The sequence below is a fragment of the Coregonus clupeaformis genome, chromosome 1, assembly GCF_020615455.1.
Source record: "Coregonus clupeaformis isolate EN_2021a chromosome 1, ASM2061545v1, whole genome shotgun sequence".
NCBI classification, from domain to species: Eukaryota; Metazoa; Chordata; class Actinopteri; order Salmoniformes; family Salmonidae; genus Coregonus; species Coregonus clupeaformis.
In genome coordinates this window covers 87,964,128-87,989,265 of record NC_059192.1, presented here as the reverse complement: position 1 = coordinate 87,989,265, position 25,138 = coordinate 87,964,128, and the positions used below count along the sequence as shown (strand labels likewise).

At 48.0% G+C, this 25,138-nt stretch overlaps 1 protein-coding gene across 1 annotated transcript in view; it reads right to left on the bottom strand.

Moving 5' to 3' along the window:
- The window catches only part of LOC121578210 (integrin alpha-9-like), a 224,420-nt gene that overhangs the window by 116,800 nt on the left and 82,482 nt on the right, over positions 1–25,138 (bottom strand). The window contains exons 12-14 of the mRNA XM_041892414.1: positions 24,571–24,661; positions 1,498–1,543; positions 152–306 (exon numbers count right to left, since the gene is read on the bottom strand). Coding sequence (XP_041748348.1) covers positions 152–306; positions 1,498–1,543; positions 24,571–24,661 — 292 coding nt within the window. The remainder of the gene's footprint in view (positions 1–151; positions 307–1,497; positions 1,544–24,570; positions 24,662–25,138) is intronic.

Genomic DNA, 25,138 nt, shown 5'->3' with positions numbered 1-25,138 from the left:
CAGTCAACCAGGACCACGCCAGAACAGTCAACCAGGACCACGCCAGAACAGTCAACCAGGACCACGCCAGAACAGTCAACCAGGACCACGCCAGAACAGTCAACCAGGACCACGCCAGAACACAGTTGTGTGTAGTTGCAGTAGTGCTCACCTATGTGTTCTGGCAGGTGTTTTCCTCTGAAGAGCAGACAGACTGTAGCATTGAAACAGTTGAGGTGCTGTGGTCCCTCGTGACACTGAGGTACGGAGATGTTGATGGAGACAGGCAGGTAGATGGACACGTCCACAGTGATCACCGGCCGGGACCTAAACACCAAACATAACATGGTGTCAATGGACCTACAACCATAACAATACAACATGGTGTCAATGGACCTACAACCAGTACAATACAACCTGGTGTCAATGGACCTTCAACCAGTACAATACAACATGGTGTCAATGGACCTACAACCAATACAAAACATAACATGGTGTCAATAGACCTACAACCAATACAATATGGTGTCAATGGACCTACAACCAATACAATACAACATGGTGTCAATGGACCTACAACCAATACAATATGGTGTCAATGGACCTACAACCAATACAATACAACATGGTGTCAATGGACCTACAACCAATACAAAACAACATGGTGTCAATGGACCTACAACCAATACAAAACAACATGGTGTCAATAGACCTACAACCAATACAATATGGTGTCAATGGACCTACAACCAATACAATACAACATGGTGTCAATGGACCTACAACCAATACAATATGGTGTCAATGGACCTACAACCAATACAATACAACATGGTGTCAATGGACCTACAACCAATACAATATGGTGTCAATGGACCTACAACCAATACAATACAACATGGTGTCAATGGACCTACAACCAATACAAAATGGTGTCAATGGACCTACAACCAATACAAAACAACATGGTGTCAATGGACCTACAACCAATACAACATGGTGTCAATGGACCTACAACCAGTACAACATGGTGTCAATGGACCTACAACCAGTACAATACAACATGGTGTCAATGGACCTACAACCAATACAATACAACATGGTGTCAATAGACCTACAACCAATACAAAACAACATGGTGTCAATGGACCTACAACCATAACAATACAACATGGTGTCAATGGACCTACAACCATAACAATACAACATGGTGTCAATGGACCTACAACCAATACAAAACAACATGGTGTCAATGGACCTACAACCAGTACAATCCAACATAGTACTGCAGTGGACACATCTTGGAATTCATCTATTTCTGTGATGAAACACATTTACTATGTTCCACTGTATGCCTTTATACTGCTTTGTTCCAAAATCTACATGAGCATAGTATCAATTACAATGAAACAATGTATTGGGCCTGCATTCAAAGTGTCATGCTGGTATGGACATTGGAACAAAGCCGCTGTTTGTGTAAAACTAAAATACATTCCAACTTAAAATACAACCACTTACCTCAATAACACCACGCTATCAGCCATAAACGCACCAATGGTAATATCTGCAATGAAAGAACAACCAATGAGAGCAGCATATTTCTCTCGTTCTTAAAAGACATGGCACAATGGTCATCATTAACAATGGAGTCCTCATACCTGTTGTTTTCTGTTCTAGTTCTAAATGTCCACTATTGGACACTGGTTAGTCAGACTAGTGATACTGAGGCATGTTGTTGACTGGTCAGTCAGTCAGACTGGTGATACTGAGGCATGTTGTTGACTGGTCAGTCAGTCAGACTGGTGATACTGAGGCATGTTGTTGACTGGTCAGTCAGTCAGACTGGTGATACTGAGGCATGTTGTTGACTGGTCAGTCAGTCAGACTGGTGATGCTGAGGCATGTTGTTGACTGGTCAGTCAGTCAGACTGGTGATACTGAGACATGTTGTTGACTGGTCAGTCAGTCAGACTGGTGATACTGAGGCATGTTGTTGACTGGTCAGTCAGCAGACTGGTGATACTGAGGCATGTTGTTGACTGGTCATCAGTCAGACTGGTGATACTGAGGCATGTTGTTGACTGGTCAGTCAGTTCAGACTGGTGATGCTGAGGCATGTTGTTGACTGGTCAGTCAGTCAGACTGGTGATACTGAGGCATGTTGTTGACTGGTCAGTCAGTCAGACTGGTGATACTGAGGCATGTTGTTGACTGGTCAGTCAGTCAGACTGGTGATACTGAGGCATGTTGTTGACTGGTCAGTCAGTCAGACTGGTGATGCTGAGGCATGTTGTTGACTGGTCAGTCAGTCAGACTGGTGATGCTGAGGCATGTTGTTGACTGGTCAGACTGGTGATGCTGAGGCATGTTGTTGACTGGTCAGTCAGTCAGACTGGTGATGCTGAGGCATGTTGTTGACTGATTAGTCAGACTGGTGATACTGAGGCATGTTGTTGACTGGTTAGTCAGTCAGACTGGTGATACTGAGGCATGTTGTTGACTGATCAGTCAGTCAGACTGGTGATGCTGAGGCATGTTGTTGACTGGTCAGTCAGTCAGACTGGTGATACTGAGGCATGTTGTTGACTGATCAGTCAGTCAGACTGGTAATGCTGAGGCATGTTGTGGACTGGTCAGTCAGTCAGACTGGTGATACTGAGGCATGTTGTTGACTGGTCAGTCAGTCAGACTGGTGATACTGAGGCATGTTGTTGACTGGTCAGTCAGTCAGACTGGTGATACTGAGGCATGTTGTTGACTGATCAGTCAGTCAGACTAGTTATACTGAGGCATGTTGTTGACTGGTCAGTCAGTCAGACTGGTGATACTGAGGCATGTTGTTGACTGGTCAGTCAGTCAGACTGGTGATGCTGAGGCATGTTGTTGACTGGTCAGTCAGTCAGACTGGTGATACTGAGGCATGTTGTTGACTGGTCAGTCAGTCAGACTGGTGATACTGAGGCATGTTGTTGACTGGTCAGTCAGTCAGACTGGTGATACTGAGGCATGTTGTTGACTGGTCAGTCAGTCAGACTGGTGATGCTGAGGCATGTTGTTGACTGGTCAGTCAGTCAGACTGGTGATACTGAGGCATGTTGTTGACTGGTCAGTCAGTCAGACTGGTGATACTGAGGCATGTTGTTGACTGGTCAGTCAGTCAGACTGGTGATACTGAGGCATGTTGTTGACTGGTCAGTCAGTCAGACTGGTGATACTGAGGCATGTTGTTGACTGGTCAGTCAGTCAGACTGGTGATGCTGAGGCATGCTGTTGACTGGTCAGTCAGTCAGACTGGTGATACTGAGGCATGTTGTTGACTGGTCAGTCAGTCAGACTGGTGATGCTGAGGCATGTTGTTGACTGGTCAGTCAGTCAGACTGGTGATACTGAGGCATGTTGTTGACTGGTCAGTCAGTCAGACTGGTGATAGTGAGGCATGTTGTTGACTGGTCAGTCAGTCAGACTGGTGATACTGAGGCATGTTGTTGACTGGTCAGTCAGACTGGTGATGCTGAGGCATGTTGTTGACTGGTCAGTCAGTCAGACTGGTGATACTGAGGCATGTTGTTGACTGGTCAGTCAGTCAGACTGGTGATACTGAGGCATGTTGTTGACTGGTCAGTCAGTCAGACTGGTGATACTGAGGCATGTTGTTGACTGGTCAGTCAGTCAGACTGGTGATACTGAGGCATGTTGTTGACTGGTCAGTCAGTCAGACTGGTGATACTGAGGCATGTTGTTGACTGGTCAGTCAGTCAGACTGGTGATACTGAGGCATGTTGTTGACTGGTCAGTCAGTCAGACTGGTGATGCTGAGGCATGCTGTTGACTGGTCAGTCAGTCAGACTGGTGATACTGAGGCATGTTGTTGACTGGTCAGTCAGTCAGACTGGTGATACTGAGGCATGTTGTTGACTGGTCAGTCAGTCAGACTGGTGATACTGAGGCATGTTGTTGACTGATCAGTCAGTCAGACTAGTTATACTGAGGCATGTTGTTGACTGGTCAGTCAGTCAGACTGGTGATACTGAGGCATGTTGTTGACTGGTCAGTCAGTCAGACTGGTGATGCTGAGGCATGTTGTTGACTGATCAGTCAGTCAGACTGGTGATACTGAGGCATGTTGTTGACTGGTCAGTCAGTCAGACTGGTGATACTGAGGCATGTTGTTGACTGGTCAGTCAGTCAGACTGGTGATACTGAGGCATGTTGTTGACTGGTCAGTCAGTCAGACTGGTGATGCTGAGGCATGTTGTTGACTGGTCAGTCAGTCAGACTGGTGATACTGAGGCATGTTGTTGACTGGTCAGTCAGTCAGACTGGTGATACTGAGGCATGTTGTTGACTGGTCAGTCAGTCAGACTGGTGATACTGAGGCATGTTGTTGACTGGTCAGTCAGTCAGACTGGTGATACTGAGGCATGTTGTTGACTGGTCAGTCAGTCAGACTGGTGATGCTGAGGCATGCTGTTGACTGGTCAGTCAGTCAGACTGGTGATACTGAGGCATGTTGTTGACTGGTTAGTCAGTCAGACTGGTGATGCTGAGGCATGTTGTTGACTGGTCAGTCAGTCAGACTGGTGATACTGAGGCATGTTGTTGACTGGTCAGTCAGTCAGACTGGTGATAGTGAGGCATGTTGTTGACTGGTCAGTCAGTCAGACTGGTGATACTGAGGCATGTTGTTGACTGGCAGTCAGACTGGTGATGCTGAGGCATGTTGTTGATTGGTCAGTCAGTCAGACTAGTGATACTGAGGCATGTTGTTGACTGGTCAGTCAGTCAGACTGGTGATACTGAGGCATGTTGTTGACTGGTCAGTCAGTCAGACTAGTGATACTGAGGCATGTTGTTGACTGGTCAGTCAGTCAGACTGGTGATACTGAGGCATGTTGTTGACTGGTCAGTCAGTCAGACTGGTGATGCTGAGGCATGTTGTTGACTGGTCAGTCAGTCAGACTGGTGATACTGAGGCAAGTTGTTGACTGATCAGTCAGTCAGACTGGTGATGCTGAGGCATGCTGTTGACTGGTCAGTCAGTCAGACTGGTGATACTGAGGCATGTTGTTGACTGGTCAGTCAGTCAGACTGGTGATACTGAGGCATGTTGTTGACTGGTCAGTCAGTCAGACTGGTGATACTGAGGCATGTTGTTGACTGATCAGTCAGTCAGACTGGTGATACTGAGGCAAGTTGTTGACTGATCAGTCAGTCAGACTGGTGATGCTGAGGCATGCTGTTGACTGGTCAGTCAGTCAGACTGGTGATACTGAGGCATGTTGTTGACTGATCAGTCAGTCAGACTGGTGATACTGAGGCATGTTGTTGACTGGTCAGTCAGTCAGACTGGTGATACTGAGGCATGTTGTTGACTGGTCAGTCAGACTGGTGATACTGAGGCATGTTGTTGACTGATCAGTCAGACTGGTGATACTGAGGCATGTTGTTGACTGGTCAGTCAGTTCAGACTGGTGATGCTGAGGCATGTTGTTGACTGGTCAGTCAGTCAGACTGGTGATACTGAGGCATGTTGTTGACTGGTCAGTCAGTCAGACTGGTGATACTGAGGCATGTTGTGACTGGTCAGTCAGTCAGACTGGTGATACTGAGGCAAGTTGTTGACTGATCAGTCAGTCAGACTGGTGATGCTGAGGCATGCTGTTGACTGGTCAGTCAGACTGGTGATGCTGAGGCATGTTGTTGACTGGTCAGTCAGACTGGTGATACTGAGGCATGTTGTTGACTGGTCAGTCAGTCAGACTGGTGATACTGAGGCATGTTGTTGACTGGTCAGTCAGACTGGTGATACTGAGGCATGTTGTTGACTGATCAGTCAGACTGGTGATACTGAGGCATGTTGTTGACTGGTCAGTCAGTTCAGACTGGTGATGCTGAGGCATGTTGTTGACTGGTCAGTCAGTCAGACTGGTGATACGGAGGCATGTTGTTGACTGATCAGTCAGTCAGACTGGTAATGCTGAGGCATGTTGTGGACTGGTCAGTCAGTCAGACTGGTGATACTGAGGCGTGTTGTTGACTGATCAGTCAGTCAGACTGGTGATACTGAGGCATGTTGTTGACTGGTCAGTCAGTCAGACTGGTGATACTGAGGCATGTTGTTGACTGATCAGTCAGTCAGACTAGTTATACTGAGGCATGTTGTTGACTGGTCAGTCAGTCAGACTGGTGATACTGAGGCATGTTGTTGACTGGTCAGTCAGTCAGACTGGTGATGCTGAGGCATGTTGTTGACTGATCAGTCAGTCAGACTGGTGATACTGAGGCATGTTGTTGACTGGTCAGTCAGTCAGACTGGTGATACTGAGGCATGTTGTTGACTGGTCAGTCAGTCAGACTGGTGATACTGAGGCATGTTGTTGACTGGTCAGTCAGTCAGACTGGTGATGCTGAGGCATGTTGTTGACTGGTCAGTCAGTCAGACTGGTGATACTGAGGCATGTTGTTGACTGGTCAGTCAGTCAGACTGGTGATACTGAGGCATGTTGTTGACTGGTCAGTCAGTCAGACTGGTGATACTGAGGCATGTTGTTGACTGGTCAGTCAGTCAGACTGGTGATACTGAGGCATGTTGTTGACTGGTCAGTCAGTCAGACTGGTGATGCTGAGGCATGCTGTTGACTGGTCAGTCAGTCAGACTGGTGATACTGAGGCATGTTGTTGACTGGTTAGTCAGTCAGACTGGTGATGCTGAGGCATGTTGTTGACTGGTCAGTCAGTCAGACTGGTGATACTGAGGCATGTTGTTGACTGGTCAGTCAGTCAGACTGGTGATAGTGAGGCATGTTGTTGACTGGTCAGTCAGTCAGACTGGTGATACTGAGGCATGTTGTTGACTGGCAGTCAGACTGGTGATGCTGAGGCATGTTGTTGATTGGTCAGTCAGTCAGACTAGTGATACTGAGGCATGTTGTTGACTGGTCAGTCAGTCAGACTGGTGATACTGAGGCATGTTGTTGACTGGTCAGTCAGTCAGACTAGTGATACTGAGGCATGTTGTTGACTGGTCAGTCAGTCAGACTGGTGATACTGAGGCATGTTGTTGACTGGTCAGTCAGTCAGACTGGTGATACTGAGGCATGTTGTTGACTGATCAGTCAGTCAGACTGGTGATACTGAGGCAAGTTGTTGACTGATCAGTCAGTCAGACTGGTGATGCTGAGGCATGCTGTTGACTGGTCAGTCAGTCAGACTAGTGATACTGAGGCATGTTGTTGACTGGTCAGTCAGTCAGACTGGTGATACTGAGGCATGTTGTTGACTGGTCAGTCAGTCAGACTGGTGATACTGAGGCATGTTGTTGACTGATCAGTCAGTCAGACTGGTGATACTGAGGCAAGTTGTTGACTGATCAGTCAGTCAGACTGGTGATGCTGAGGCATGCTGTTGACTGGTCAGTCAGTCAGATTGGTGATACTGAGGCATGTTGTTGACTGATCAGTCAGTCAGACTGGTGATACTGAGGCATGTTGTTGACTGGTCAGTCAGTCAGACTGGTGATACTGAGGCATGTTGTTGACTGGTCAGTCAGACTGGTGATACTGAGGCATGTTGTTGACTGATCAGTCAGACTGGTGATACTGAGGCATGTTGTTGACTGGTCAGTCAGTTCAGACTGGTGATGCTGAGGCATGTTGTTGACTGGTCAGTCAGTCAGACTGGTGATACGGAGGCATGTTGTTGACTGATCAGTCAGTCAGACTGGTAATGCTGAGGCATGTTGTTGACTGGTCAGTCAGTCAGACTGGTGATACTGAGGCGTGTTGTTGACTGATCAGTCAGTCAGACTAGTGATACTGAGGCATGTTGTTGACTGGTCAGTCAGTCAGACTGGTGATACTGAGGCATGTTGTTGACTGGTCAGTCAGTCAGTATAGTTATACTGAGGCATGTTTTTGACTGGTCAGTCAGTCAGACTGGTGATACTGAGGCATGTTGTTGACTGGTCAGTCAGACTGGTGATGCTGAGGCATGTTGTTGACTGGTCAGTCAGTCAGACTGGTGATGCTGAGGCATGTTGTTGACTGGTCAGTCAGTCAGACTAGTGATACTGAGGCATGTTGTTGACTGGTCAGTCAGTCAGACTGGTGATACTGAGGCATGTTGTTGACTGGTCAGTCAGTCAGACTGGTGATGCTGAGGCATGTTGTTGACTGGTCAGTCAGTCAGACTGGTGATACTGAGGCATGTTGTTGACTGGTCAGTCAGTCAGACTGGTGATGCTGAGGCATGTTGTTGACTGGTCAGTCAGTCAGACTGGTGATACTGAGGCATGTTGTTGACTGGTCAGTCAGTCAGACTGGTGATACTGAGGCGTGTTGTTGACTGATCAGTCAGACTGGTGATACTGGGGCATGTTGTTGACTGGTCAGTCAGTCAGACTGGTGATACTGAGGCATGTTGTTGACTGGTCAGTCAGACTGGTGATACTGAGGCATGTTGTTGACTGATCAGTCAGACTAGTTATACTGAGGCATGTTGTTGACTGGTCAGTCAGTCAGACTGGTGATGCTGAGGCATGTTGTTGACTGGTCAGTCAGTCAGACTGGTGATACTGAGGCAAGTTGTTGACTGGTCAGTAAGTCAGACTGGTGATACTGAGGCGTGTTGTTGACTGATCAGTCAGACTAGTTATACTGAGGCATGTTGTTGACTGGTCAGTCAGTCAGACTGGTGATACTGAGGCATGTTGTTGACTGGTCAGTCAGTCAGACTGGTGATACTGAGGCATGTTGTTGACTTGTAAGTCAGGCACACTGGTGATGCTGAGGCATGTTGTTGACTGGTCAGTCAGTCAGACTGGTGATACTGAGGCATGTTGTTGACTGGTCAGTCAGTCAGACTGGTGATGCTGAGGCATGTTGTTGACTGATCAGTCAGTCAGACTGGTGATACTGAGGCATGTTGTTGACTGGTCAGTCAGTCAGACTGGTGATACTGAGGCATGTTGTTGACTGGTCAGTCAGTCAGACTGGTGATACTGAGGCATGTTGTTGACTGATCAGTCAGTCAGACTGGTGATACTGAGGCATGTTGTTGACTGGTCAGTCAGTCAGACTGGTGATACTGAGGCATGTTGTTGACTGATCAGTCAGTCAGACTGGTGATACTGAGGCATGTTGTTGACTGGTCAGTCGGTCAGACTGGTGATACTGAGGCATGTTGTTGACTGGTCAGTCAGTCAGACTAGTTATACTGAGGCATGTTGTTGACTGGTCAGTCAGTCAGACTGGTGATACTGAGGCATGTTGTTGACTGGTCAGTCAGACTGGTGATGCTGAGGCATGTTGTTGACTGGTCAGTCAGTCAGACTGGTGATGCTGAGGCATGTTGTTGACTGGTCAATCAGTCAGACTAGTGATACAGAGGCATGTTGTTGACTGGTCAGTCAGTCAGACTGGTGATACTGAGGCATGTTGTGACTGGTCAGTCAGTCAGACTGGTAATGCTGAGGCATGTTGTTGACTGGTCAGTCAGTCAGACTGGTGATACTGAGGCGTGTTGTTGACTGATCAGTCAGTCAGACTAGTGATACTGAGGCATGTTGTTGACTGGTCAGTCAGTCAGACTGGTGATACTGAGGCATGTTGTTGACTGGTCAGTCAGTCAGTATAGTTATACTGAGGCATGTTTTTGACTGGTCAGTCAGTCAGACTGGTGATACTGAGGCATGTTGTTGACTGGTCAGTCAGACTGGTGATGCTGAGGCATGTTGTTGACTGGTCAGTCAGTCAGACTGGTGATGCTGAGGCATGTTGTTGACTGGTCAGTCAGTCAGACTAGTGATACTGAGGCATGTTGTTGACTGGTCAGTCAGTCAGACTGGTGATACTGAGGCATGTTGTTGACTGGTCAGTCAGTCAGACTGGTGATGCTGAGGCATGTTGTTGACTTGTCAGTCAGTCAGACTGGTGATACTGAGGCATGTTGTTGACTGGTCAGTCAGTCAGACTGGTGATGCTGAGGCATGTTGTTGACTGGTCAGTCAGTCAGACTGGTGATACTGAGGCATGTTGTTGACTGGTCAGTCAGTCAGACTGGTGATACTGAGGCGTGTTGTTGACTGATCAGTCAGACTGGTGATACTGGGGCATGTTGTTGACTGGTCAGTCAGTCAGACTGGTGATACTGAGGCATGTTGTTAACTGGTCAGTCAGACTGGTGATACTGAGGCATGTTGTTGACTGATCAGTCAGACTAGTTATACTGAGGCATGTTGTTGACTGGTCAGTCAGTCAGACTGGTGATGCTGAGGCATGTTGTTGACTGGTCAGTCAGTCAGACTGGTGATACTGAGGCAAGTTGTTGACTGGTCAGTCAGTCAGACTGGTGATACTGAGGCGTGTTGTTGACTGATCAGTCAGACTAGTTATACTGAGGCATGTTGTTGACTGGTCAGTCAGTCAGACTGGTGATACTGAGGCATGTTGTTGACTGGTCAGTCAGTCAGACTGGTGATACTGAGGCATGTTGTTGACTTGTAAGTCAGGCACACTGGTGATGCTGAGGCATGTTGTTGACTGGTCAGTCAGTCAGACTGGTGATACTGAGGCATGTTGTTGACTGGTCAGTCAGTCAGACTGGTGATGCTGAGGCATGTTGTTGACTGATCAGTCAGTCAGACTGGTGAAACTGAGGCATGTTGTTGACTGGTCAGTCAGTCAGACTGGTGATACTGAGGCATGTTGTTGACTGGTCAGTCAGTCAGACTGGTGATACTGAGGCATGTTGTTGACTGATCAGTCAGTCAGACTGGTGACACTGAGGCATGTTGTTGACTGGTCAGTCAGTCAGACTGGTGATACTGAGGCATGTTGTTGACTGATAGTCAGTCAGACTGGTGATACTGAGGCATGTTGTTGACTGGTCAGTCAGACTGGTGATGCTGAGGCATGTTGTTGACTGGTCAGTCGGTCAGACTGGTGATACTGAGGCATGTTGTTGACTGGTCAGTCAGTCAGACTGGTGATACTGAGGCATGTTGTGACTGGTCAGTAGGTCAGACTGGTGATACTGACGCATGTTGTTGACTGATCAGTCAGTCAGACTGGTGATACTGAGGCAAGTTGTTGACTGATCCGTCAGTCAGACTGGTGATGCTGAGGCATGCTGTTGACTGGTCAGTCAGTCAGACTGGTGATACTGAGGCATGTTGTTGACTGGTCAGTCAGTCAGACTGGTGATGCTGAGGCATGTTGTTGACTGGTCAGTCAGTCAGACTGGTGATGCTGAGGCATGTTGTTGACTGGTCAGTCAGTCAGACTGGTGATGCTGAGGCATGTTGTTGACTGGTCAGTCAGTCAGACTGGTGATACTGAGGCATGTTGTTGACTGATCAGTCAGTCAGACTGGTGATACTGAGGCATGTTGTTGACTGGTCAGTCAGTCAGACTGGTGATAGTGAGGCATGTTGTTGACTGGTCAGTCAGTCAGACTGGTGATACTGAGGCATGTTGTTGACTGGTCAGTCAGACTGGTGATGCTGAGGCATGTTGTTGACTGGTCAGTCAGACTGGTGATACTGAGGCATGTTGTTGACTAGTCAGTCAGTCAGACTGGTGATACTGAGGCATGTTGTGACTGGTCAGTCAGTCAGACTGGTGATGCTGAGGCATGTTGTTGACTGGTCAGTCAGTCAGACTAGTGATACTGAGGCATGTTGTTGACTGGTCAGACAGTCAGACTGGTGATGCTGAGGCATGTTGTTGACTGGTCAGTCAGTCAGACTGGTGATGCTGAGGCATGTTGTTGACTGGTCAGTCAGTCAGACTAGTGATACTGAGGCATGTTGTTGACTGGTCAGTCAGTCAGACTGGTGATACTGAGGCATGTTGTGACTGGTCAGTCAGTCAGACTGGTGATACTGAGGCAAGTTGTTGACTGATCAGTCAGTCAGACTGGTGATGCTGAGGCATGCTGTTGACTGGTCAGTCAGTCAGATTGGTGATACTGAGGCATGTTGTTGACTGATCAGTCAGTCAGACTGGTGATACTGAGGCATGTTGTTGACTGGTCAGTCAGTCAGACTGGTGATACTGAAGTATGTTGTTGACTGGTCAGTCAGACTGGTGATACTGAGGCATGTTGTTGACTGATCCGTCAGACTGGTGATACTGAGGCATGTTGTTGACTGGTCAGTCAGTTCAGACTGGTGATGCTGAGGCATGTTGTTGACTGGTCAGTCAGTCAGACTGGTGATACGGAGGCATGTTGTTGACTGATCAGTCAGTCAGACTGGTAATGCTGAGGCATGTTGTGGACTGGTCAGTCAGTCAGACTGGTGATACTGAGGCGTGTTGTTGACTGATCAGTCAGTCAGACTGGTGATACTGAGGCATGTTGTTGACTGGTCAGTCAGTCAGACTGGTGATACTGAGGCATTTTGTTGACTGATCAGTCAGTCAGACTAGTTATACTGAGGCATGTTGTTGACTGGTCAGTCAGTCAGACTGGTGATACTGAGGCATGTTGTTGACTCGTCAGTCAGTCAGACTGGTGATGCTGAGGCATGTTGTTGACTGATCAGTCAGTCAGACTGGTGATACTGAGGCATGTTGTTGACTGGTCAGTCAGTCAGACTGGTGATGCTGAGGCATGTTGTTGACTGGTCAGTCAGTCAGACTGGTGATGCTGAGGCATGTTGTTGACTGGTCAGTCAGTCAGACTGGTGATACTGAGGCATGTTGTTGACTGATCAGTCAGTCAGACTGGTGATACTGAGGCATGTTGTTGACTGATCAGTCAGTCAGACTGGTGATACTGAGGCATGTTGTTGACTGGTCAGTCAGTCAGACTGGTGATAGTGAGGCATGTTGTTGACTGGTCAGTCAGTCAGACTGGTGATACTGAGGCATGTTGTTGACTGGTCAGTCAGACTGGTGATGCTGAGGCATGTTGTTGACTGGTCAGTCAGACTGGTGATACTGAGGCATGTTGTTGACTAGTCAGTCAGTTCAGACTGGTGATGCTGAGGCATGTTGTTGACTGGTCAGTCAGTCAGACTGGTGATACGGAGGCATGTTGTTGACTGATCAGTCAGTCAGACTGGTAATGCTGAGGCATGTTGTGGACTGGTCAGTCAGTCAGACTGGTGATACTGAGGCGTGTTGTTGACTGATCAGTCAGTCAGACTGGTGATACTGAGGCATGTTGTTGACTGGTCAGTCAGTCAGACTGGTGATACTGAGGCATGTTGTTGACTGATCAGTCAGTCAGACTAGTTATACTGAGGCATGTTGTTGACTGGTCAGTCAGTCAGACTGGTGATACTGAGGCATGTTGTTGACTGGTCAGTCAGTCAGACTGGTGATGCTGAGGCATGTTGTTGACTGATCAGTCAGTCAGACTGGTGATACTGAGGCATGTTGTTGACTGGTCAGTCAGTCAGACTGGTGATGCTGAGGCATGTTGTTGACTGGTCAGTCAGTCAGACTGGTGATGCTGAGGCATGTTGTTGACTGGTCAGTCAGTCAGACTGGTGATACTGAGGCATGTTGTTGACTGATCAGTCAGTCAGACTGGTGATACTGAGGCATGTTGTTGACTGGTCAGTCCGTCAGACTGGTGATAGTGAGGCATGTTGTTGACTGGTCAGTCAGTCAGACTGGTGATACTGAGGCATGTTGTTGACTGGCAGTCAGACTGGTGATGCTGAGGCATGTTGTTGATTGGTCAGTCAGTCAGACTAGTGATACTGAGGCATGTTGTTGACTGGTCAGTCAGTCAGACTGGTGATACTGAGGCATGTTGTGACTGGTCAGTCAGTCAGACTGGTGATGCTGAGGCATGTTGTTGACTGGTCAGTCAGTCAGACTAGTGATACTGAGGCATGTTGTTGACTGGTCAGTCAGTCAGACTGGTGATGCTGAGGCATGTTGTTGACTGGTCAGTCAGTCAGACTGGTGATGCTGAGGCATGTTGTTGACTGGTCAGTCAGTCAGACTAGTGATACTGAGGCATGTTGTTGACTGGTCAGTCAGTCAGACTGGTGATACTGAGGCATGTTGTGACTGGTCAGTCAGTCAGACTGGTGATACTGAGGCAAGTTGTTGACTGATCAGTCAGTCAGACTGGTGATGCTGAGGCATGCTGTTGACTGGTCAGTCAGTCAGATTGGTGATACTGAGGCATGTTGTTGACTGATCAGTCAGTCAGACTGGTGATACTGAGGCATGTTGTTGACTGGTCAGTCAGTCAGACTGGTGATACTGAGGCATGTTGTTGACTGGTCAGTCAGACTGGTGATACTGAGGCATGTTGTTGACTGATCAGTCAGACTGGTGATACTGAGGCATGTTGTTGACTGGTCAGTCAGTCAGACTGGTGATACTGAGGCATGTTGTTGACTGGTCAGTCAGTCAGACTGGTGATACTGAGGCATGTTGTTGACTGATCAGTCAGTCAGACTGGTGATACTGAGGCATGTTGTTGACTGGTCAGTCAGTCAGACTGGTGATACTGAGGCATGTTGTTGACTGATAGTCAGTCAGACTGGTGATACTGAGGCATGTTGTTGACTGGTCAGTCAGACTGGTGATGCTGAGGCATGTTGTTGACTGGTCAGTCGGTCAGACTGGTGATACTGAGGCATGTTGTTGACTGGTCAGTCAGTCAGACTAGTTATACTGAGGCATGTTGTTGACTGGTCAGTCAGTCAGACTGGTGATACTGAGGCATGTTGTTGACTGGTCAGTCAGTCAGACTGGTGATGCTGAGGCATGTTGTTGACTGATCAGTCAGTCAGACTGCTGATACTGAGGCATGTTGTTGACTGGTCAGTCAGTCAGACTGGTGATGCTGAGGCATGTTGTTGACTGGTCAGTCAGTCAGACTGGTGATGCTGAGGCATGTTGTTGACTGGTCAGTCAGTCAGACTGGTGATACTGAGGCATGTTGTTGACTGATCAGTCAGTCAGACTGGTGATACTGAGGCATGTTGTTGACTGATCAGTCAGTCAGACTGGTGATACTGAGGCATGTTGTTGACTGGTCAGTCAGTCAGACTGGTGATAGTGAGGCATGTTGTTGACTGGTCAGTCAGTCAGACTGGTGATACTGAGGCATGTTGTTGACTGGTCAGTCAGACTGGTGATGCTGAGGCATGTTGTTGACTGGTCAGTCAGACTGGTGATACTGAGGCATGTTGTTGACTAGTCAGTCAGTTCAGACTGGTGATGCTGAGGCATGTTGTTGACTGGTCAGTCAGTCAGACTGGTGATACGGAGGCATGTTGTTGACTGATCAGTCAGTCAGACTGGTAATGCTGAGGCATGTTGTGGACTGGTCAGTCAGTCAGACTGGTGATACTGAGGCGTGTTGTTGACTGATCAGTCAGTCAGACTGGTGATACTGAGGCATGTTGTTGACTGGTCAGTCAGTCAGACTGGTGATACTGAGGCATGTTGTTGACTGATCAGTCAGTCAGACTAGTTATACTAGTTATACAGATCCACAGATGATGCAATCTCTATCGCACTCCACACTGCCCTTTCCCACCTGGACAAGAGGAACACCTACGTGAGAATGCTATTCATTGACTACAGCTCAGCATTCAACACCATAGTGCCCTCTAAGCTCATCACTAAGCTAAGGATCCTGGGACTAAACACCTCCCTCTGCAACTGGATCCTGGACTTCCTGACGGGCCGCCCCCAGGTGGTAAGGGTAGGTAACAACACATCTGCCACACTGATCCTCAACACGGGGGCCCCTCAGGGTGCGTGCTCAGTCCCCTCCTGTACTCTCTGTTCACCCATGACTGCATGGCCAGGCACGACTCCAACACCATCATTAAGTTTGCCGACGACACAACAGTGGTAGGCCTGATCACCGACAACGATGAGACAGCCTATAGGGAGGAGGTCAGAGATCTGGCCGTGTGGTGCCAGGACAACAACCTCTCCCTCAACGTGACCAAGACAAAGGAGATGATTGTGGACTACAGGAAAAAAAAAGAGGACTGAAGCACGCCCCCATTCTCATCGACGGGGCTGTAGTGGAACAGGTTGAGAGCTTCAAGTTCCTTGGTGTCCACATCACCAACGAACTATCATGGTCCAAGCACACCAAGACAGTCGTGAAGAGGGCACGACAAAGCCTATTCCCCCTCAGGAGACTAAAAAGATTTGGCATGGGTCCTCAGATCCTCAAAAAAATTATACAGCTGCAACATCGAGAGCATCCTGACTGGTTGCATCACCGCCTGGTATGGCAACTGCTTGGCCTCTGACCGCAAGGCACTACAGAGGGTAGTGCGTACGGCCCAGTACATCACTGGGGCAAAGCTCCCTGCCATCCAAGACCCTCTATACCAGGCGGTGTCAGAGGAAGGCCCTCAAAATTGTCAAAGACTCCAGCCACCCTAGTCATAGACTGTTCTCTCTGCTACCGCACGGCAAGCGGTACCGGAGTGCCAAGTCTAGGTCCAAAAGACTTCTCAACAGCTTCTACCCACAAGCCATAAGACTCCTGAACAGCTAATCATGGCTACCCGGACTATTTGCACTGCCCCCCCACCCCATCCTTTTACGCTGCTGCTACTCTGTTAAGTATTTATGCATAGTCACTTTAACTCTACCCACATGTACATATTACCTCAACTACCTCAACTAGTCGGTGCCCCGCACATTGACTCTGCACCGTTACCCCCCTGTATATATATCCTCCCTACTGTCACTTTATTTTACTTCTGCTCTTTGTATTTCTCAACACTTTTTTTGTTGTTGTTTTATTCTTACTTTTTTTTGTTTAAAATAAACGCACTGTTGGTTAAGGGCTGTAAGTAAGCATTTCACTGTAATGTCTGCACTTGTTGTATTCGGCGCATGTGACCAATAAAATTTGATTTGATTTGATTTGATTTGTTGTTGACTGGTCAGTCAGTCAGACTGGTGATACTGAGGCATGTTGTTGACTGGTCAGTCAGTCAGACTGGTGATGCTGAGGCATGTTGTTGACTGATCAGTCAGTCAGACTGGTGATACTGAGGCATGTTGTTGACTGGTCAGTCAGTCAGACTGGTGATGCTGAGGCATGTTGTTGACTGGTCAGTCAGTCAGACTGGTGATGCTGAGGCATGTTGTTGACTGGTCAGTCAGTCAGACTGGTGATACTGAGGCATGTTGTTGACTGATCAGTCAGTCAGACTGGTGATACTGAGGCATGTTGTTGACTGGTCAGTCCGTCAGACTGGTGATAGTGAGGCATGTTGTTGACTGGTCAGTCAGTCAGACTGGTGATACTGAGGCATGTTGTTGACTGGCAGTCAGACTGGTGATGCTGAGGCATGTTGTTGATTGGTCAGTCAGTCAGACTAGTGATACTGAGGCATGTTGTTGACTGGTCAGTCAGTCAGACTGGTGATACTGAGGCATGTTGTGACTGGTCAGTCAGTCAGACTGGTGATGCTGAGGCATGTTGTTGACTGGTCAGTCAGTCAGACTAGTGATACTGAGGCATGTTGTTGACTGGTCAGTCAGTCAGACTGGTGATGCTGAGGCATGTTGTTGACTGGTCAGTCAGTCAGACTGGTGATGCTGAGGCATGTTGTTGACTGGTCAGTCAGTCAGACTAGTGATACTGAGGCATGTTGTTGACTGGTCAGTCAGTCAGACTGGTGATACTGAGGCATGTTGTTGACTGGTCAGTCAGTCAGACTGGTGATGCTGAGGCGTGTTGTTGACTGGTCAGTCAGTCAGACTGGTGATGCTGAGGCATGTTGTTGACTGGTCAGCCAGTCAGACTGGTGATGCTGAGGCATGTTGTTGACTGGTCAGTCAGTCAGACTGGTGATACTGAGGCATGTTGTTGACTGATCAGTCAGTCAGACTGGTGATACTGAGGCATGTTGTTGACTGGTCAGTCAGTCAGACTGGTGATAGTGAGGCATGTTGTTGACTGGTCAGTCAGTCAGACTGGTGATACTGAGGCATGTTGTTGACTGGTCAGTCAGACTGGTGATGCTGAGGCATGTTGTTGACTGGTCAGTCAGACTGGTGATACTGAGGCATGTTGTTGACTAGTCAGTCAGTCAGACTGGTGATACTGAGGCATGTTGTGACTGGTCAGTCAGTCAGACTGGTGATGCTGAGGCATGTTGTTGACTGGTCAGTCAGTCAGACTAGTGATACTGAGGCATGTTGTTGACTGGTCAGTCAGTCAGACTGGTGATGCTGAGGCATGTTGTTGACTGGTCAGTCAGTCAGACTGGTGATGCTGAGGCATGTTGTTGACTGGTCAGTCAGTCAGACTAGTGATACTGAGGCATGTTGTTGACTGGTCAGTCAGTCAGACTGGTGATACTGAGGCATGTTGTGACTGGTCAGTCAGTCAGACTGGTGATACTGAGGCAAGTTGTTGACTGATCAGTCAGTCAGACTGGTGATGCTGAGGCATGCTGTTGACTGGTCTGTCAGTCAGATTGGTGATACTGAGGCATGTTGTTGACTGATCAGTCAGTCAGACTGGTGATACTGAGGCATGTTGTTGACTGGTCAGTCAGTCAGACTGGTGATACTGAGGCATGTTGTTGACTGGTCAGTCAGACTGGTGATACTGAGGCATGTTGTTGACTGATCAGTCAGACTGGTGATACTGAGGCATGTTGTTGACTGGTCAGTCAGTTCAGACTGGTGATGCTGAGGCATGTTGTTGACTGGTCAGTCAGTCAGACTGGTGATACGGAGGCATGTTGTTGACTGATCAGTCAGTCAGACTGGTAATGCTGAGGCATGTTGTGGACTGGTCAGTCAGTCAGACTGGTGATACTGAGGCGTGTTGTTGACTGATCAGTCAGTCAGACTGGTGATACTGAGGCATGTTGTTGACTGGTCAGTCAGTCAGACTGGTGATACTGAGGCATGTTGTTGACTGATCAGTCAGTCAGACTAGTTATACTGAGGCATGTTGTTGACTGGTCAGTCAGTCAGACTGGTGATACTGAGGCATGTTGTTGACTGGTCAGTCAGTCAGACTGGTGATGCTGAGGCATGTTGTTGACTGATCAGTCAGTCAGACTGGTGATACTGAGGCATGTTGTTGACTGGTCAGTCAGTCAGACTGGTGATGCTGAGGCATGTTGTTGACTGGTCAGTCAGTCAGACTGGTGATGCTGAGGCATGTTGTTGACTGGTCAGTCAGTCAGACTGGTGATACTGAGGCATGTTGTTGACTGATCAGTCAGTCAGACTGGTGATACTGAGGCATGTTGTTGACTGGTCAGTCAGTCAGACTGGTGATAGTGAGGCATGTTGTTGACTGGTCAGTCAGTCAGACTGGTGATACTGAGGCATGTTGTTGACTGGCAGTCAGACTGGTGATGCTGAGGCATGTTGTTGATTGGTCAGTCAGTCAGACTAGTGATACTGAGGCATGTTGTTGACTGGTCAGTCAGTCAGACTGGTGATACTGAGGCATGTTGTGACTGGTCAGTCAGTCAGACTGGTGATGCTGAGGCATGTTGTTGACTGGTCAGTCAGTCAGACTAGTGATACTGAGGCATGTTGTTGACTGGTCAGTCAGTCAGACTGGTGATGCTGAGGCATGTTGTTGACTGGTCAGTCAGTCAGACTGGTGATGCTGAGGCATGTTGTTGACTGGTCAGTCAGTCAGACTAGTGATACTGAGGCATGTTGTTGACTGGTCAGTCAGTCAGACTGGTGATACTGAGGCATGTTGTGACTGGTCAGTCAGTCAGACTGGTGATACTGAGGCAAGTTGTTGACTGATCAGTCTGTCAGACTGGTGATGCTGAGGCATGCTGTTGACTGGTCAGTCAGTCAGATTGGTGATACTGAGGCATGTTGTTGACTGATCAGTCAGTCAGACTGGTGATACTGAGGCATGTTGTTGACTGGTCAGTCAGTCAGACTGGTGATACTGAGGCATGTTGTTGACTGGTCAGTCAGACTGGTGATACTGAGGCATGTTGTTGACTGATCAGTCAGACTGGTGATACTGAGGCATGTTGTTGACTGGTCAGTCAGTTCAGACTGGTGATGCTGAGGCATGTTGTTGACTGGTCAGTCAGTCAGACTGGTGATACGGAGGCATGTTGTTGACTGATCAGTCAGTCAGACTGGTGATACTGAGGCATGTTGTTGACTGGTCAGTCAGTCAGACTGGTGATACTGAGGCATGTTGTTGACTGGTCAGTCAGACTGGTGATACTGAGGCATGTTGTTGACTGATCAGTCAGACTGGTGATACTGAGGCATGTTGTTGACTGGTCAGTCAGTTCAGACTGGTGATGCTGAGGCATGTTGTTGACTGGTCAGTCAGTCAGACTGGTGATACGGAGGCATGTTGTTGACTGATCAGTCAGTCAGACTGGTAATGCTGAGGCATGTTGTGGACTGGTCAGTCAGTCAGACTGGTGATACTGAGGCGTGTTGTTGACTGATCAGTCAGTCAGACTGGTGATACTGAGGCATGTTGTTGACTGGTCAGTCAGTCAGACTGGTGATACTGAGGCATGTTGTTGACTGATCAGTCAGTCAGACTAGTTATACTGAGGCATGTTGTTGACTGGTCAGTCAGTCAGACTGGTGATACTGAGGCATGTTGTTGACTGGTCAGTCAGTCAGACTGGTGATGCTGAGGCATGTTGTTGACTGATCAGTCAGTCAGACTGGTGATACTGAGGCATGTTGTTGACTGGTAAGTGAGTCAGACTGGTGATACTGAGGCATGTTGTTGACTGGTCAGTCAGTCAGACTGGTGATACTGAGGCATGTTGTTGACTGGTCAGTCAGTCAGACTGGTGATGCTGAGGCATGTTGTTGACTGGTCAGTCAGTCAGACTGGTGATACTGAGGCATGTTGTTGACTGGTCAGTCAGTCAGACTGGTGATACTGAGGCATGTTGTTGACTGGCAGTCAGACTGGTGATGCTGAGGCATGTTGTTGATTGGTCAGTCAGTCAGACTGGTGATACTGAGGTAAGTTGTTGACTGGTCAGTCAGTCAGACTGGTGATACTGAGGCATGTTGTTGACTGGTCAGTCAGTCAGACTAGTGATACTGAGGCATGTTGTTGACTGGTCAGTCAGTCAGACTGGTGATACTGAGGCATGTTGTTGACTGGTCAGTCAGTCAGACTGGTGATACTGAGGCATGTTGTTGACTGATCAGTCAGTCAGACTGGTGATACTGAGGCAAGTTGTTGACTGATCAGTCAGTCAGACTGGTGATGCTGAGGCATGCTGTTGACTGGTCAGTCAGTCAGACTAGTGATACTGAGGCATGTTGTTGACTGGTCAGTCAGTCAGACTGGTGATACTGAGGCATGTTGTTGACTGGTCAGTCAGTCAGACTGGTGATACTGAGGCATGTTGTTGACTGATCAGTCAGTCAGACTGGTGATACTGAGGCAAGTTGTTGACTGATCAGTCAGTCAGACTGGTGATGCTGAGGCATGCTGTTGACTGGTCAGTCAGTCAGATTGGTGATACTGAGGCATGTTGTTGACTGATCAGTCAGTCAGACTGGTGATACTGAGGCATGTTGTTGACTGGTCAGTCAGTCAGACTGGTGATACTGAGGCATGTTGTTGACTGGTCAGTCAGACTGGTGATACTGAGGCATGTTGTTGACTGATCAGTCAGACTGGTGATACTGAGGCATGTTGTTGACTGGTCAGTCAGTTCAGACTGGTGATGCTGAGGCATGTTGTTGACTGGTCAGTCAGTCAGACTGGTGATACGGAGGCATGTTGTTGACTGATCAGTCAGTCAGACTGGTAATGCTGAGGCATGTTGTTGACTGGTCAGTCAGTCAGACTGGTGATACTGAGGCGTGTTGTTGACTGATCAGTCAGTCAGACTAGTGATACTGAGGCATGTTGTTGACTGGTCAGTCAGTCAGACTGGTGATACTGAGGCATGTTGTTGACTGGTCAGTCAGTCAGTATAGTTATACTGAGGCATGTTTTTGACTGGTCAGTCAGTCAGACTGGTGATACTGAGGCATGTTGTTGACTGGTCAGTCAGACTGGTGATGCTGAGGCATGTTGTTGACTGGTCAGTCAGTCAGACTGGTGATGCTGAGGCATGTTGTTGACTGGTCAGTCAGTCAGACTAGTGATACTGAGGCATGTTGTTGACTGGTCAGTCAGTCAGACTGGTGATACTGAGGCATGTTGTTGACTGATCAGTCAGTCAGACTGGTGATACTGAGGCATGTTGTTGACTGATCAGTCAGTCAGACTGGTGATGCTGAGGCATGTTGTTGACTGGTCAGTCAGTCAGACTGGTGATACTGAGGCGTGTTGTTGACTGATCAGTCAGTCAGACTGGTGATACTGAGGCATGTTGTTGACTGGTCAGTCAGTCAGACTGGTGATACTGAGGCATGTTGTTGACTGATCAGTCAGTCAGACTGGTGATACTGAGGCATGTTGTTGACTGGTCAGTCAGTCACACTGGTGATGCTGAGGCATGCTGTTGACTGGTCAGTCAGTCAGACTGGTGATACTGAGGCATGTTGTTGACTGGTCAGTCAGTCAGACTGGTGATACTGAGGCATGTTGTTGACTGGTAGTCAGTCAGACTGGTGATGCTGAGGCATGTTGTTGACTGGTCAGTCGGTCAGACTGGTGATACGGAGGCATGTTGTTGACTGGTCAGTCAGTCAGACTGGTGATACTGAGGCATGTTGTTGACTGATCAGTCAGTCAGACTGGTGATACTGAGGCATGTTGTTGACTGGTCAGTCAGTCAGACTGGTGATAGTGAGGCATGTTGTTGACTGGTCAGTCAGTCAGACTGGTGATACTGAGGCATGTTGTTGACTGGTCAGTCAGTCAGATTTGTGATACTGAGGCATGTTGTTGACTGGCAGTCAGACTGGTGATGCTGAGGCATGTTGTTGATTGGTCAGTCAGTCAGACTAGTGATACTGAGGCATGTTGTTGACTGATCAGTCAGTCAGACTGGTGATGCTGAGGCATGTTGTTGACTGGTCAGTCGGTCAGACTGGTGATACGGAGGCATGTTGTTGACTGGTCAGTCAGTCAGACTGGTGATACTGAGGCATGTTGTTGACTGGTCAGTCAGTCAGACTGGTGATACTGAGGCATGTTGTTGACTGGTAGTCAGTCAGACTGGTGATGCTGAGGCATGTTGTTGACTGGTCAGTCGGTCAGACTGGTGATACGGAGGCATGTTGTTGACTGGTCAGTCAGTCAGACTGGTGATACTGAGGCATGTTGTTGACTGATCAGTCAGTCAGACTGGTGATACTGAGGCATGTTGTTGACTGGTCAGTCAGTCAGACTGGTGATAGTGAGGCATGTTGTTGACTGGTCAGTCAGTCAGATTTGTGATACTGAGGCATGTTGTTGACTGGCAGTCAGACTGGTGATGCTGAGGCATGTTGTTGATTGGTCAGTCAGTCAGACTAGTGATACTGAGGCATGTTGTTGACTGGTCAGTCAGTCAGACTGGTGATACTGAGGCATGTGGTTGACTGGTCAGTCAGTCAGACTGGTGATGCTGAGGCATGTTGTTGACTGATCAGTCAGTCAGACTGGTGATACTGAGGCATGTTGTTGATTGGTCAGTCAGTCAGACTAGTGATACTGAGGCATGTTGTTGACTGGTCAGTCAGTCAGACTGGTGATACTGAGGCATGTTGTTGACTGATCAGTCAGTCAGACTGGTGATACTGAGGCATGTTGTTGACTGGTCAGTCAGTCAGACTAGTGATACTGAGGCATGTTGTTGACTGGTCAGTCAGTCAGACTGGTGATACTGAGGCATGTTGTTGACTGATCAGTCAGTCAGACTGGTGATACTGAGGCATGTTGTTGACTGGTCAGTCAGTCAGGCTGGTGATACTGAGGCATGTTGTTGACTGGTCAGTCAGTCAGACTGGTGATACTGAGGCATGTTGTTGACTGGTCAGTCAGTCAGGCTGGTGATACTGAGGCATGTTGTTGACTGGTCAGTCAGTCAGACTGGTGATACTGAGGCATGTTGTTGACTGATCAGTCAGTCAGACTGGTGATACTGAGGCATGTTGTTGACTGATCAGTCAGTCAGACTAGTTATACTGAGGCATGTTGTTGACTGGTCAGTCAGTCAGACTGGTGATACTGAGGCATGTTGTTGACTGGTCAGTCAGTCAGACTGGTGATACTGGGGCATGTTGTTGACTGGTCAGTCAGTCAGACTAGTTATACTGAGGCATGTTGTTGACTGGTCAGTCAGTCAGACTGGTGATACTGAGGCATGTTGTTGACTGGTCAGTCAGTCAGACTGGTGATACTGGGGCATGTTGTTGACTGCGCTCCACATCAGACAGGAGTCTTACTGACTGACCAGTGACCACTCAGAGTCAGACAGACAGGAGGAGTGAATAATACCACAAAGCTCTTTGGACATTCTTTACTTTGTCTGCTCATTTTATGTATTTATTTCTAAATCTAGAAGGTACATAATAATGACATTAAGTTGAGATGTTTCATTATGATTTATTAAGCTGGTTGAGATGTAGGCCCTAGGTGTTTGATTACCCCTAAACCTAGTGTGGGCTATGTTGCATCATGTCTGTATCGTACTGTATAGTGTGACCCTACCTGGATATCCATTGCTGTCCATGTCCACATTGCCAGAGATTGATTGGCCGAACATCTGGAGGGCGGGGCTAATGCTCTGTCCAGACAGTCTCTGCAATGAATTATATAAAGCGTGAGATAGAACACATACATCCAAGCACACGAGCATGCATGATGCATGCAAGTACACACACACACACACACACTGACCTGTCAGACCAACACTAGCGAACACATTACTGTAGCAGGAGGGATCAGCATTATACCGTCTAACAGTTTGAAGCACTAGTCTGCTACCACTACTATAACAGACCACTGTCTGCTACCACTACTATAACAAACCACTGTCTGCTACCACTACTATAACACACCACTGTCTGCTACCACTACTATAACAAACCACTGTCTGCTACCACTACTATAACACACCACTGTCTGCTACCACTACTATAACATACCACTGTCTGCTACCACTACTATAACAAACCACTGTCTGCTACCACTACTATAACACACTACTGTCTGCTACCACTACTATAACAGACCACTGTCTGCTACCACTACTATAACAGACCACTGTCTGCTACCA